General features: G+C 52.3%; 7 protein-coding genes across 7 annotated transcripts; 3 read left to right on the forward strand and 4 right to left on the reverse strand.

Annotated features, from left to right (window-relative positions):
* Nucleotides 1–903: 903 nt before the first annotated feature.
* Nucleotides 904–1,371, forward strand: PPTG_07755 (hypothetical protein; the record flags this gene model as incomplete). Its single annotated transcript, XM_008902119.1, has 2 exons — nt 904–1,138; nt 1,199–1,371. 2 exons carry the CDS (start codon nt 904–906, stop codon nt 1,369–1,371), a joined length of 408 nt encoding a protein of 135 aa, XP_008900367.1.
* Nucleotides 1,372–2,187: 816 nt separating this feature from the next.
* On the forward strand, nt 2,188–3,432 carry PPTG_07756 (hypothetical protein; the record flags this gene model as incomplete). Its single annotated transcript, XM_008902120.1, has 3 exons — nt 2,188–2,541; nt 2,574–3,347; nt 3,373–3,432. 3 exons carry the CDS (start codon nt 2,188–2,190, stop codon nt 3,430–3,432), a joined length of 1,188 nt encoding a protein of 395 aa, XP_008900368.1.
* Nucleotides 3,433–4,511: 1,079 nt separating this feature from the next.
* Nucleotides 4,512–7,154, forward strand: PPTG_07757 (hypothetical protein). Its single transcript, XM_008902121.1, has 2 exons — nt 4,512–5,101; nt 5,180–7,154. Exons 1-2 carry the CDS (start codon nt 4,676–4,678, stop codon nt 5,924–5,926), a joined length of 1,173 nt encoding a protein of 390 aa, XP_008900369.1. The 5' UTR covers nt 4,512–4,675; the 3' UTR covers nt 5,927–7,154.
* On the reverse strand, nt 5,945–7,186 carry PPTG_07758 (arsenical-resistance protein; the record flags this gene model as incomplete). The annotated part of the gene is made up of 1 exon (XM_008902122.1): nt 5,945–7,186. The coding sequence occupies one exon, from the start codon at nt 7,184–7,186 to the stop codon at nt 5,945–5,947; it is 1,242 nt and encodes a 413-aa protein (XP_008900370.1).
* Nucleotides 7,187–7,322: 136 nt separating this feature from the next.
* On the reverse strand, nt 7,323–8,847 carry PPTG_07759 (hypothetical protein; the record flags this gene model as incomplete). Its single annotated transcript, XM_008902123.1, has 2 exons — nt 7,323–8,319; nt 8,393–8,847. 2 exons carry the CDS (start codon nt 8,845–8,847, stop codon nt 7,323–7,325), a joined length of 1,452 nt encoding a protein of 483 aa, XP_008900371.1.
* Nucleotides 8,848–9,109: 262 nt separating this feature from the next.
* PPTG_07760 (hypothetical protein) lies at nt 9,110–10,930 on the reverse strand (the record flags this gene model as incomplete). Its single annotated transcript, XM_008902124.1, has 3 exons — nt 9,110–10,165; nt 10,244–10,348; nt 10,406–10,930. 3 exons carry the CDS (start codon nt 10,928–10,930, stop codon nt 9,110–9,112), a joined length of 1,686 nt encoding a protein of 561 aa, XP_008900372.1.
* A 353-nt stretch (nt 10,931–11,283) lies between these two features.
* PPTG_07761 (hypothetical protein) lies at nt 11,284–13,641 on the reverse strand (the record flags this gene model as incomplete). Its single annotated transcript, XM_008902125.1, has 2 exons — nt 11,284–11,508; nt 11,581–13,641. 2 exons carry the CDS (start codon nt 13,639–13,641, stop codon nt 11,284–11,286), a joined length of 2,286 nt encoding a protein of 761 aa, XP_008900373.1.
* Nucleotides 13,642–14,633: the final 992 nt, after the last annotated feature.

The following is a 14,633-nucleotide window of genomic DNA, read 5'->3' on the forward strand; positions in this document are numbered from 1 at the left end:
TTGTATATGCATATGATGATTTACGTGAACGTGATTACGATTTGGAAAATGGATTAAAGAAAGAAGATATGAAAGCGTGTGAAACTTCGACTACTACGAGAGAATGATCGGGAGTGCCCGCAGGAGACCGGCACAGAGCAGACGAAAGTGAAGCGACGGGCACCGTTTGCCGCTTGCTCCCAGTCGAGCCACCCGAGGCATCAACTGCCTCGGAGTCTACCTTAGTAGCCTCCTTGAGTGCCGAGCCTTTGCTATGACGCTTAGAGCTCTTGGCGTGCGCCTTTCGGGCAGCAGCCTTGGCGGGTGCTTTCGCACCGCCCTTCGCAGTACCGCGAAGCATGACGTGGTCGAAGTGGAGACCGAGAAGACGAGCGCTTTTGCTCAAGGCTCCAACTGTGAAATGAGCCACAGCCGCGTCCCCGTAGCTTGTCGAACCCCTTTCGACTCGGAGATGAGAGTTTGTGACTCTGTCTCCCTCTTGTGATTCGTCGGTAAACCGAACCTAAGTGGGGGAGGATGTAACGGGGTACGAACCCCAGTGTACCCAAGTTACATGAAGAGTGACCAGTCACTCTTGTAATACCTGGTACATGGTACCAGGGACCAATCATTGCTTTTCTATAGGTGACTTATAGCTTGTAATAGAAACCAAGCTAACCTTACAAATCTGTCTTAATCGTACCCTTAATTGAGTACTTCGAGTACTTCGTCCCCTCAGACCAGGGACACGTGAACTGTCGTTCACTTAGAGTTTGTATACTCTTGGAAGCCTACTTCTTTCCCTGGTGCAACACCAAAACAACTAAAATCAAAAATACTTTCGTCCAATCCGAGCACAAGAAAACAAAAATCATTTATTGACCAATCAAATAGAGCACTCCGCTCAAACACACATTTCCAAAAATGACGGCCGCCAGAGCGAAGGCAGCGTACGGTAGCGCGCCCACGAAGAAATGCAAGAAGTGCGACAGGAAGATCTCCCGCACTAACATCTCCAAGCATATCAAGGTCTGCAAGGGAATCAAGCTGCCTGAGACGCGCAGCGAGATTCGTAAGAAGTCTTGGGAGAAAAATCGCGCTAAGCGCGTGGGCTCGCAGCGAGATAAGCGCGCAGCCACGTTGTTCAAGGAATTGCAAGGTGTCAAATATTGGGTTTTAATGATATTATTATTTTAATTAATACATTTCTATTGGTTAGGCTTTCGCAAGCAGCTACGTGAGGCCGAAGCAGCGCAAGCAGTGCCCCAGCCACAGCCAAAAGGGATGATGGGCCATGCTCTGGAGGTACTCAGTCTTCATCCACGCCTCTTTGAGTTTGTGTTTGCCAAGGTGAGTGCCAAGCACAGTCGTAAATGCTTGTCTCCAATCTAACTTTAATGCCATAGGCCGAAAAGCACGAGTTGCTTTCAAAAGGTTGGTTCCGCGTGCTGATCCTATGGTTGCATCCGGATAAGCGGCACCACCTTCCACAAGAGTGGCAAGAGGCATCTAACGTCTCTGCGGTTGAGGAGAGCTTCAAGCCCCTCCCAAAGTACAAGGAAGAAATGCAAGACGCAAGTATACGCAAGGTTTATGAAGAGCGAGTTCGGGTCGAGAAATACCAAGTATACCTTCAGACGAGATTCAAGCAACGGTTGATCAAGTGGGAATCAAAATGCCAGGAAGCGCGCGAAGCAACGGTGTTGCAGGCAAAGGAAGGGCTAGCCAAGTTCACTGAATATGCTGACTGCACCTCATTTGATGCCTTTAAAGCCATTTATCGTGCGCGTTTTTTTGGAGAAGGACAAGGCCTACGAAATTGCGAAGAACTCCGAGCAAGATAAAGCTGCGTCTGACCTTCGAATTCTCGAGACGTTTGGTGCGGAATCGGAGAGTGACGACGAGTAGGCGCATCATGGATACACTAGTACTATTTCGTGTAGCTATAGTACTATGTGCATAAACAATGCGATAACAAATCACGCGTTAAGTCAACGTAAGTACTAAGACAAGACTTTAAGTACTACTAAGACAAGACTGTAAGTACTAATACGACAAGACCATAAATACTACGGCAAGACTATAAGTACTACGACAAGACTATAAATACTAAGGCAAAATTGATTGGTCCTGAATCTTACACCGCTCACAATCCCTTGCTCACAATCCCTTTGGTTGGACAAGAAGCACTTGGCAATCAGTGATCAAATGTCCAGACAATCGCTGACGTTCCAAGAGCTGCTTCAAGGCGGTATTGACACCGCCACGCATGTCATTAAACAGGAGACAAGAAGCGTATACGCGTCCTATTTCAAGAAATTCTGCGAGTTCTGTATCTCCAATGAGTATCCTGATCCAGCTGTAACGCGTCACCACAAGCTTCCGTCGCTGTTGGTAGCGTTTATGGAGAGTGTGTCTGCATCTAGTGCCGTGTCCAACCAAACTGCGGAGAAGATCAGAGCTGCAGTGGCAAACTTTTACGGCAGTTATGAGCGCAGAGACGCCGCAGGACCGGACAAGTGGATGGTAATGACGGACGACAGAGGGGGCAAGACAGCCTCGGTAATCCTGCAAAGGATGCGTTTGTTCGTCAGTTCATGCGAGGACTCAAGAAGCGAAAGAACAAGGAATTTACGCAACGCCAAGCTACTCCTATTTGTCTGGATATGCTGCGTGTGCTTCATTGTCACTTAGCGCGCACAGCAGGATTCACCGAGGCAAGTCGTTTGTGGTTTCTTGCTGTATCTGCTTTCGCTTTCTATGGAATGTGTCGAATTAATGAGGTACTGAGTTTACAGTGGAAGAACCTCACGCTGAACCTGGCACGTCCCAGTACCTCTGACCCAACTACGTCAATTAGCTATGGTGTCTACAAACTGGAAGGGATAAAGACGGAGGTAGCTGAAGGCCGCTGCTACAATCTTCATCGTTTAGGTGAAAGTGAGAGTCCAATGGATGTTCTAGATCACTTGAAGAAATGGATTGAGTACGTTGATTCGAAGACAGACCACAAGTGGAGCGATAATGACTACGTTTTCCCAGCTTTGTCTAAAATTGCGAAGAGTGTTATCAAGACGGATGGATCGCTTACAGGGTGCGAAAAAGCGCGTGTGGAATGGGGCAAGAAGATGTCTGAGCAGTCATTCATCACGCTACTGAATTGCGTCGTTCGCGATCTCAATCGCAATGGGACATCTGTGCCCGGGTACATCCGCCGACAATGGCGCGACATTTGGTTTACTTCACACACGTTTCGACGCGCAGGCGCTCAATACCGATTCATGTTTGCACCTCCTGAGCGGAGATGGTCGCTACGAATGGTGAAATGGTGGGCGGGGTGGACTCCAAACGAGTCTGCAGAGACGCTTGTGCGCTATCTTCTTGATCAAGCAGCAACTGATGAAGACACACAACTGGCAGACTGCTCGGCACCAGATCGAGGAGCGCATATAGGCTGCCCTTCTACTTTTCAAGGACGGAAACGGGACACGGCAGTATATCATGGGCAGCGATCTTCGAACAATTCGACCACTCAGTTTGAAAAGCGTCTTAAAACCGTTGAGAGTTCGGTTAAAGCTGTCGAGGACAAGATAGACCAACTTATCGCAGTACTACGACCTTCCGTCACTCCAACACCATCCCCACCAGCAACAAACTGCAACATCAGCGCAGTGGAGCAGATATCAATTCTACCTCCTGTCAGGGATTGGAAGGATTTATACAGAATGTACTGGAAGGCGGACTCGGCACAGCATCTTTTCAAACCAGTATGTGAATGGACACCACAGGAAAGAAAGCAAAGTGGGGTTCTACCCAGTCGTCTCAGCGTTGCAAAACTCATTGCGGAAGATGTTGTGGAATTTGCTGTTTCAAATGGAGTATCGACTCCACGCGACGCATCCGAGACGACATTATCCGTGTATGCAGCATATTACGTCAAACATTGGATGGGAGATACACCTACTGTTAGCTTAAATGTGCTCACTATCGACACGCTGGCACGATGTATCAGACTTGATAAAAAAAAACGCCGACTCGTGAAGTGTCAACATGCTTACATAAAAAAAAATAGAACAAGTATTACGAGTCTTGTTGCAGTATATTCAGTCTTGCTATAGTACTATTAATCTTGTCGCGTATTTTTGATCTTGCCTTAGTACAGGTAGTCTTGTCCTACATTTCTAATATTCTAAGTCTTGTTGAAAATCTCAGCCCCGGAAATCTTTAGAAACTTATTTCCATATTTGCTACTGAGCTCCAAAATATTATACTTGCTGGGTTATTATTTATTGGACGATATTGCCTCGACAACTCATGTTTCATTGGTCATGCAATCAAATTTTGCACCACTGGTTGATTGCAGTGTCGGAAGTTGCTTCCGACACTGAAAGTATACAAATACCAAGATACACGGAAGCCACTTCAATTTCTTCACAATCACACCGCGATCAGTAGCGTCAGTAGGGGTAGGGCAACTATACTCACATCAATACATTATTGTAACCCTACCCTTTCATTTTGAAAAAGGAAGCGCTACTTCCTCAGCGCAAGGTGCTGTGTGACCCCGTCACATTGACGTCGGTGACTGTTTGAGCTTGTGCTAATTGGCTACGCATGTGTGAATAACTACCAATGACATTGCTGTGATACGAAAATATCACACTCACACTACCGAACGTATCCGTTGCATAGCAGCATGACATGGGCAAGGCTCGGAGCGGCAGTGACTGCGGGTCTCTCCGGCGTCTCTGCGGCTTCTTCTTCCACCCTTGATAGCCCTTTACAAGCTCTCGACGCGTCTCCATTGTTTATTTTGCAAGCAACCGTCGATCCATTGCTCGTCTGGGCGAAGTACGAGCGATTCCTGCTCTCACGAAGTCGTTCAACGCCCCTGCTGCTCTACTTCACTTCCTCTTCAACCTGCTACGGCGAGGAAAGCGAAGACGGTGATGAAGATGAAGGGAGTCAAGGTGTAAATTCCCCCTCTATTGACCAGGAGTCATGTCTGTGTCATCAGAAGCTGATGGAGGCGGCCGTGGAGCTCGCAGCACAGACGCTGTCCACTCCACAGCTTCCCGTCGTCCGTGTGGACGTCCAGGCGTGGCCCAAGATGTCGGACTATGTAAGTTAAGCAAGATCTTAAGACTTGAGGAGATTGCACTACAGATACTAACGTTCTAGTATCTCTGTATTGGCGTAGCACTTAATGTCGACGACCCCGTCGCTGCTGTGGATGCCTGGACGTGCTTCCAGCCGCTTCCAGCGCTACCCGCATGTGGAGACCAATTTCCTGGACCTCAGTGCCAATGGATCGTTGTTTGCTGGCTATATTCGTGAGGAAAACGAGAAAAATTGCGGTTTACAACACAGTGAGGTGGCCAAGGATGCTGTGGCGAGGGAGATCACGGCGTTTGTGCGTCTATGCCGAGAGCGGAGTGGCTATCTCACTCGCAATGCCCGAGGAACGCTTTCCCCAACTGTACCGGTGAACTCTGGTGATGACACGTTCTCAGGGCTGGAGCTGATCCCGGTTCTGGCGTTTTTAGCGTTCATCGGCCTCGTGGTCAATGAGAACCGAGAGTTTGTACTCGGACTGGTGCAGACGCGATTCTTCTGGTTTGCTCTCTGCTTGGGTGTCATTTACGTGGCACTCAGCGGACTATTCCACTCGATCATCCACCGTCGAGCCTGGTATTATTTTGGCCGAATGCACGGCTTCGTGTTCGTTTACCCGAGCTCGCGGCGGCAGTTCGTACTGGAAGGACTGGTCAATGGCACTTGGAGTTTCTGGCTTTCATTGGGAGTCATGAGTATTTCAGATGTGGCACCGACGTTGAAGTCTCGCCTGGCCAGGGAAGAAGTAATTCGTTGGTCACTGCTACTCGTGGCCATCTCGTACATGGCGCTTTATTTCACGTTCCTCATGAAGTACAGGTGGTTGGCCTAAGCTCAGCTATTCAACACGTCACTCGGACGTTTGGTATCCAGAGGAATATAATGAGATTGATGTGGTTTTAGTGATCTTGGCAACAACTGGAGACTCGATTGTGAGCTCTTTAGACGTTGTATGAGATATCTGAGAGTTTGCATTCCTCGACCTCGTCTCCAGCCAGAGCGAGAGATACACCAGTGCCAACATGGCCGGGATCTCAATGAGAGCTGCGACGACACTCATCATGGCTGGGTCGGAGTCCAGCCCGAAGGTAGCTACAGCCACACCTAACGATAACTCGTAGTTGTTGCTCGTGGCTGTAAATGCCAGCGTCACACTGTGTGCGTGAGTGGCGCCGCACGTCTGACTCATGAAGAAGGAGCCCGTGAACATGACGACGAAGTAGATCATGAACGGCACCATGGAGAAGAGCACGGAGTCAAACGTCGTTGTAATTCGTTGACTCTGTGAAGCGAACAGCACCACTATCGTGAACAGCAGCGCGGTCACCGCCAGCACGTCCAGTCGAGGCGTGAACTTGTCAAAGTACCAATCATTCCCCTTCCAGCGGCGTAAAAAGATCCACCCTGAAATGCCGAGCACAAATGGGATTCCCATGTAAATACCCACATTACTACCAACCTCAGTCATGGAAATGTGGAGTTCTTCTTGTTCTTCAGAGTCCTCGTCGATCCCCATGGCACTAGGCATCGTATTGAGAAAGAAACTCGCGTACAACGAATACAGCGCCATAGTCCAAATGGAGTTTACGGCGATGAGAGCTGCCCCGTATTCGAGATCACCCCCAGCCAAAGCGATCCAAATCATGACCATGCCAATGCAACGAGAGCAGCCCACGAGGCTGAAGCCAGCCATGAACCCCGTGTCGTTGTGGAAGAAGCCCGCAGCTAGTAGGAACATGAGGAATGGCCCCACTACCCAATTTTGAATAGTTGTCAACATCAATAGACGCCAATCGCGGAACACTGCGCCAACTAACTGCCACTTCACATTGGCGAGGGGAGGATACATCATGGCGAGCAGACCCGCGCCCACCAGTAGATTCATACTCCCCACTGTCGTGGACTCGATGAAGGAATGCACAGCTGAGACCTGCCCAAGGCCGATACCTGCGCCTGCGGCCAGCAGAATCCAAAGCGGCAGGAATCGATCGAGCACTGATAATAGGTCTGCAATACCACCGGCGGCAGGCGAGTGGCGGTCATCGTCGCAGGAAGACGGGAGCCCAGCGTCGCGATAGCTGGTCTCCACCATTGTAATTCTGAACTTTACCGCCTGTGTCTGGCAGATGGCTACATAAGCTTTCAGGGTGACACCAATATCACAATATTGGAAGCACTACTCTAAAGCTTGATCAATGGGTTATTAGCTTCAACTACTATCGCCTGTTCTAGTGAATATGGTTGCAGGTCTTGCATTTCTTGTTCCAGATTTGGTGCGAGTGAGCTACGAAGACCTGGCAATTGCAGGCACGACATGCCCCCATCATGCGAGACCTCTCGGCCAGCACTTCCTTGTGTTCCTGGATGCCATGTGTGGCACGGTCTAGAGCCTCATACAGCGGTTTAGCAGCCACAGGTTGGCCTACAGCTCCACTCAGTAGTGCACTCGCCTCCAGATCCTGTCCGTAGAACTTCCGGTTTAGATCACTGCGCGTTGCGATCACAGAGCCCTGGAGTGAAATTCCAGCGTATAGACCCTTGCTGATCGAGTAGCTGTAGTTGCCGTTAAGTCCAGTACTGCTGATCGCTGCGGCAGCGGCGGCTGATCGCCCGTAAGGACCCACGGCGACGTCCAAACCTGCGCCCAAGTTGACCTGAGGCGAATAGAAGACCTGCACAGCAGCTGGAGAGCCCAGAATGATCATGACCTCGACGATCTCTCCACCAATCTCAAAGCCACCGCCCAGCCCCACAGTGCCAATAGCTGAAGGCGCAGACCACGATCCGTCCCCGAGACGAGAAATCACGATACCTGTGCCCACCTTGCCGACAATAAGGAACCCTGCCTTGACAATCGTCATGATTGCCAGCCCGTGCGCATTTTCCAACATTGAGATCGGGATCGCTCTGTCCCCGGATGCACCCGAGTCGTTCCGGAAAAAGTTGCCAATGATATCGGCTGCGTTGGTGCATTCCTTCTCCAGGGAGGGAGAAAATGGCACGTGAAGTCTCGACTTGGCTTCGTGTGGAGCTGTCTCGACGTTTGCCTTGGCGTATCGAGCCACCAGCTCCTCTTGAAGGGGACGCAACGCAGGAGCGCAGTGTAAACAGGCACGCTGCGGAATGGACGGATCGTAGCCTCTAGCGCCTTCGATCTGGTCTCCTTCAGGGATCAACAGCATTAACGGGGAGCAGTTGCCGCAGACGTAGCGACCACACGCACGACTACGTCAGAACGACAAAGAGAGAGCAATTAGTATCCACCGATAGAGGAGATAGGAAATAAAACCAGACTTACCACTGGTGTCGACGCTTAGTGACGTCGAAGGCCAAGCCACAGACGTCGCAGTTTGGATGGTCCGAGTATCGGCTCGTGAGGATCCCAGAGCCACTTGACGACAGCGTGCGACCGCCAATGTTGGTGTCCTGTCCGCCATTGGACGAAGCCGCGGAGGCCGAGCGGCCGTTGCTTCTCGCTGCAGCTGCGTCTCCATCCACATACACGACAGGGATGACAGGTGGCGTGTTGGCATTGTTTTGTTGTTGATACATAAGCGACTTCTGGTCTTGCTCCTCGAATGACATTTGCTCTTGGAATCGCGGCGGAACGCGTGGTGGCTGCTGTTGCTGCTGCTGTTGGATACCACTAGACTGGTTGGGCTGTACTTGTTGTGCTCCGTTGGCGAAGGGCTGGCCACACTCGGAGCAAAAGCGGCCGGTTCCAGACGCCCCACAAAGAGAACACTGAGGCATCACTTACTTGAGACTTTTTTGGCTGTTCGGACGTTGATTGAGAAATGAGCGGGACATGCAAGTAACGCACCCTGCAATTTGTACACTTCTGCAAATCCAGCTGCAATGTTGGACTCAATTCGACGGTGGTGGACAAGAAATGTAGGCGAAGCAATTTCTTTTTTTTTCTGATTGGAAACGATTTCAATTGCAGTCCAATTGCAACTATCTCTTCTCTTCGCCAGCCTAAATTGCGACCTTCACTCTTACTCACCAATTTGCCTTACGCCACGAAACTAGCAGGTTCAACTCCCACGCCGCCGCAGTGCTGGTGCACGAGCTTGGCGAACTGCAGAGCAAGAGCATCCGCGTCCTGCTGTGTGTCCGCCTCAGCGTACACGCGCACAACGTCCTCGGTGCCGGACGGACGGACGAACGCACGGCCGCGTTTGTTGGCGTATTCCTGCAGCGCCGCGTCCAGCGCGTCGCGGAGACTCTCAGGCGCCAGCACCTTGGTATCGTCCTCCTCGTCCGATTTGATGACAGTGCGGTCCGCGACCTTGACCTTCGTCTGACGGCTCGGCAGGTCGTTATAGATGGCGTCCCAGTCGGCGATCCCCCAGTTCTTCTGGACCAGCAGAGCTTCCACGAACAGCAGGTCGCACATGGCGTCGCCCGTAGCCTGGTTCACGAGCTGGGAGGCGGCGAGCAGCTGCGACAACGCCAACTTCTTGCGCTCGTCGTGCAGCGTGTTCTCCCACTTGTGCAGCTTGTCCATCAACGCGTCCTTGAAGACGACCGTGCCGTGACCGTTGGCCTCAAAGTACACGGCCATGTCGAACTGCGTCGCCTTCTCATGGCAGTACTTGACGCCAGTCTTCGCCTGCTCCACACGGATACCCAAGGCCTGTAGATACTGAGTGGCAGCGCCATTGGCGTATGCAGTCATCACGCAGCCGAACGTCACGCCTTCCTGGTCGAGCTCCAGAGCGTGCAACTTGTCGGACAGGAACTCGGCAAACAGACAAGCAATCTTGTTGCCGTCCAGCAGATGCCACGTGCCTTCGTCGTCGAAGTAGTGGAAAACAACGCGGTCTCCGTCTCCGTCCATGCTGCAATAGCGTTTGCCGCGGTCGTTCTCACGCGTCACGTTGTTGGGCGGCTGGCGAGACTTTTCCACGTGCTCAGCACCGCACTGGAGGTTCAGCTCGCCGTCGCTAGGCGTGTTGACGATCTCGAGACGGAGCGAATCGCCCAGATCCTTAGCCAACTTGGCCATCTGCAACGCGCCAACGCCGTGCGCGCAGTCAACGTGCAGTGGGGAGCGTGTGTCCAGGCGCTACGGTAATGGAAAAAAAAACAATTAGATTTGTCAGTCAGTTAGCCAAGGGCCCTTTCCTCCCTATGATGAACCCACCTTGGAGTCGTGTGTGGCTGTGAGCTGCTTGAAAGCGTCGCTGAGCATGTTGTAGTACCCAACCTCGGACGCCCAGTCGCCCTTGTTGTAATGCTCATAGTTCCACTGCAATACACGAGTCAGTACCCTTCATCCTTCCCTTGTTATAATGAAGCTACATACCATGCGAACCAGGTGGTGCAGCTGCGGTGTCGTCTGCAGGCCAAAGTCCAAGACGTTGCCACCGATCACGAGCGCTCCCTCGCGTGCGAGCTCAGCCAGGTGCTCGCTGGATGGACGAGTGTCCTTGGCGATAAAGACATTGCCTGTCTGGTCCAGATCGATCTTCTCAGCGGCGACGACGGCGTCCAGCACCTCCACGACCTTGTCCTGGGGCGCATTGGTCAGCTGCACGGCGTACTTTTCCCACCTCTGACTCAACATGTCGCCCTTAGGGTCGATGATCTTGAGTCCGTTGTCACCTGCAGCGTTGTGTGACGCCGTGATCATCACTCCCACGATCTTCCCCACGCTCTTGGAGCGCAGCACCGCCAACATTCCCATGCGGTGGCACGTGGACACCAACAGACTCGCATCCTCGCGGAAGCCAGCCGTACCGTAGCGCAGCTCGCGCGATCCCAGACGCTCCGCGCGCGGGTACTTGGCGGTCTCTTCGGCCACACGCGGCGTCTTATCCAGCACGCTCATGTCTGTCGCTGTCTCGGGTCTTTTGCTTTTTGGCTCAAGTGGGAAATAAAACTTTATCACGACCAAGTGAACGTGGGGAGGATACTGGTCGTCACGGTTCTGGATTCGCTAAAAACAGTCTATAATTGACTCTGATTGGAAGTAAAACGAACCTAGAGCTAACGGCGATGATACGATTCGCATCAAACGAACACGATGCAATGAAATCTGCGTACGTGGCGAATGCCGCCTTTGTTGCTACGGGGTGGTGGGGCGTGCGGTGGACTGATAAATACTCTCCTATGCCTTCGGGCATCGCTGTCTGTGTGGCTGCCTATATCTGATGGAGCTACAAGTGCTGTAATCTCCGCTGTCTACTGGGTGTGCTGGCTGGTTGTCGTCTGCGAAGGCAGCGGCACGTTGGAAATCTGTTGTGGCTCGTCCATCTCCTCGTGTGCAGATACGAGGATGTCGTCGATAGTCTGCACAGCGTTCTCCACGTTCTGGAAGGCGCCCACGAGGTAGTGAAGCTGTCGTAGCAGCACCAACAACACAGCATCCGTCGCTTGTTTCGAGGCTTCGAGTCGCGTTTTGAGGGCCTGCAACAAACAAAACCACATTTAGCTCGGTGTCTTCACGATTCAGAGACGTAAAAGTATCCAAAAACGTACCATCGTTCGTCGGTATCGCGCCAAACGACTCGATCGACACGCGGGACAAGGCGCAGGCTCGCCCGTCACATCGTCGACGCCCCAGTCGCTACTGCAGCCATTCGATCCGGTAGAGCACCGGCCTCCCAGGTAATACGTCTGCAGTGTTTCGTACTCGTCCGCGTTGAATGGCAACTTGGCAATATCGGAGATGACCTTACGGACATGAACCTCCATTGTGCTCTCGTACCGTGGACTCTTGAGTGACAATCGCTTCTCGCAGGATCCACCCGAACGGGGGAAGCGACCCATAGAGCCACGCGACGGGATCCGGATAACACGCGGAGGTCGGTTGCTAGTTGTTTTGGATGGAGAGCTTCCTCCATTGCCACTTGCTGAACTGGACGCACCGTTGCCAGGCCCGTTGTGAGGAGGGGGCAGCAATCCCAGCAGCGCATTGGCACTTCCTGAACGCGAACCGCCGCCACTTCCGCCTCCGTTGACACTACTAATACTACCTGATGACGAGCCGGCTTTGAGGTTACCTTCGAGCTTCTGGAACTTGGGATGTTGAACCACAGGTGACGAGCTATCCCCAGCATCGCTGTCTGCACCTGAATCCGCCCCACCTGCTGTCGTCCTATCTGTTGATGCGTCCTCTGTGGGCTTGCGTTTGTGACTTGGAGGGATTCCTGATGCAGCGGCGGCAGTTTGTGCAGCGGCGCGTGCATCATGCAGACTTTTCAACACCAATTCGTTTCTGGAGAGCGTATCTGATTCCCTTCTGCCGTCTCTTGAGCTGGAGGATGCAGGTACTGCCACTACGAGACTGAGATCCACACCTGTGAGCTTGAACAGCACCGAGTGAACGTTGGCGTTGATCGCACCGGCAATACAAGACGCAGCGTAGTTGTTGGCGCCCTTAGTGGCTAGTGATGCACCGTTTAGACTCGGATGCTGATTCTTTTTCATGTATTGAGTGCTCGCCCAATCGTGGCCATCCACGAGCAGACACAGCAACGCACGACTACGCGCCAGCCCCACCACGCTGAGCTCTCGCAGCCCCAGCAATGACATGTGCGTGTAGCTCAAGTCCAGCACACGTAGCTCTGTATTCTGGGCGAGTAGCGCTCCGAAGGCACTGGCACCCACGTCTCCCAGTGGATTGTGATCCATATACAAGTTCTGCAGACGATTCGCACCGCACAAAGAGCGTGCTAATGCAATAGCGCCTTCCTGATCCACACCATTCTTTCCGAGCTCTAGAGTTGACAACGATACGTGACCAGTAGCGAACGCGGCAGCTAAATGACGCACTCCTGCACTTCCCACTTTGTTCTGTCCCAGCGTTAGCTCCTCCAGCGACTTGTTATGTGTTAAGGTCGTAGCTAAACTCTGCATTCCGGTGGCACCGATACCGTTCGTGCCCAAATAGAGCGCTCTGAGTCCTGTATTGCCTGCTATTCCATCTGCCAAAAAGCGGGCGCCTTCTTCGCCAATATTATTGCCGCTGAGGTGCAAACTGCGTAGATGCGTATTCTTGGTCAGTGCCTGTGCCAGCGCTCGCGTTCCTGCTGGTCCAATTTCATTTCCTGAAAGATACAAACTCTCGAGCGACGTGTTGGTCTCCAGCGCTTCGGCCAATTGGGTCGCACCCTTGTCTGTCAATCGGTTGAACCCCAGATCCAGTGTGCGCAACCTGGAGGCACCATGGGCCAGCACGTCGCCTAGCAATCGAGTGCAGGCGTCACCCAGCGAGAAGCCGCCCAGTTTAAGCACTGTATAGGGAGCGAGGTCTCTGCGGATGCGCGCGCTTACAGTCTCCCAATCGGTCGCGGCCTTGGCGGCGGCGTCTACATCGCGATAGTATCTTCGAATGTGGCTGTGGATGAGCTCGCGCGACGGACAGGCGTCGGGTACGTCTTCTTCGGTGCTCTGTGCGGCGTTGGCAGCAGCAGACGGCGGCTTGTTCTCCGAGTCGTCGCCGCTGCTGTTGCCGCTAAGACTTGCGGTTTTGTGCTGTTGCTGCGCCCGGAACTCGCGCTCGCTGTACTTGAAACGCGCGCTCACGTCTCGCATCATCCGGCAACAGGCGGGAGGGCAAGCGAGCGGCGCACGTACTCCTGTATTTGTGTATATGTGAGTGTCTTAACTGCTAGGCGGATCCGCAGGCCGAAGGCGGGGCAAAAGGCGGTGGCGGCGTCACTCGTCGCTGAGTGTGAGAGTGTGTGCTAGCCCATGGCTGGAGCTCCTGAAGAGGGGAAGGGCAAACGATACAGAAACCAAGTCTTTTCTCTGCGAAAAAAGAGACGCTTTGTGATTGGTCGTAACTATTTCACTAATAACAGCCAATCATAGTTCATTATAATGCTTTGAATACGATCAGCTGGGCATGCGGCTGCTGAGGTCTGTAGTGTATGGGGAACTCGCTGACCCAATCGACGCCACACGAAGAAGAGATGGCGTCTGTGCTGTGGACCCTGCATACTACGTCTTTTATTTAGCAAAGCGCGCAAACAAAACTTTGATGAGCGAAAAGTAGGACCTTGCGAAATATAAGAGCGCTTCGCTTTGTAAAGCATGGTTTGTCGAAATTGTTTGCTTACAAATAGTAGTAATCATCACCACTATTTACGGCAACGCTAACAGCGACATTTTCTGTACTCCACATGGCTGCCACCTTTGGCGCTAGTATTTCGAATATGTAATACTACAGATGAGGAAAGCAACGAAATACGAAGGCGACCCCGCTGCATTTCTTGCTTGCAGTCAGTGTGTTAAAGTCTAAAATAGGGAATCGAGTGGATGGCTTGTGTGTTCTGTGCTACCAAGTCTCACCATGGAGTTGTGTGGGGTTATTTAGCGGTTTGACCTCTGCCGAGCCATACGCAGTATTACGCATGGGAAGAGGGCTGCCCAGCTGCAGAGAGTAGAGCGAGGCGCTTTGCGATCACAGCAGTAGCTTGACCTTCACTTGCTGTCGTTTTTTTCAACTTTTGGGTGGATTCAAAGGCCGTCACGATGCGTGCCTTTAGTTAAACGAAGTTTGAGTCCTGAGGCTCACATTTGAGCTA

Source organism: Phytophthora parasitica (genome assembly GCF_000247585.1).
Source record: "Phytophthora parasitica INRA-310 unplaced genomic scaffold supercont2.13, whole genome shotgun sequence".
Taxonomy (NCBI): domain Eukaryota; phylum Oomycota; class Peronosporomycetes; order Peronosporales; family Peronosporaceae; genus Phytophthora; species Phytophthora nicotianae.

Bases quoted from the DNA above. Each gene is read 5' to 3' on its own strand.
- PPTG_07757 (XM_008902121.1), top strand. From the start codon at position 4,676: ATGACATGGGCAAGGCTCGGAGCGGCAGTGACTGCGGGTCTCTCCGGC. The intron at 5,102-5,179 runs GTAAGTTAAGCA...GTATTGGCGTAG, and splicing joins GGCCCAAGATGTCGGACTAT to CACTTAATGTCGACGACCCC.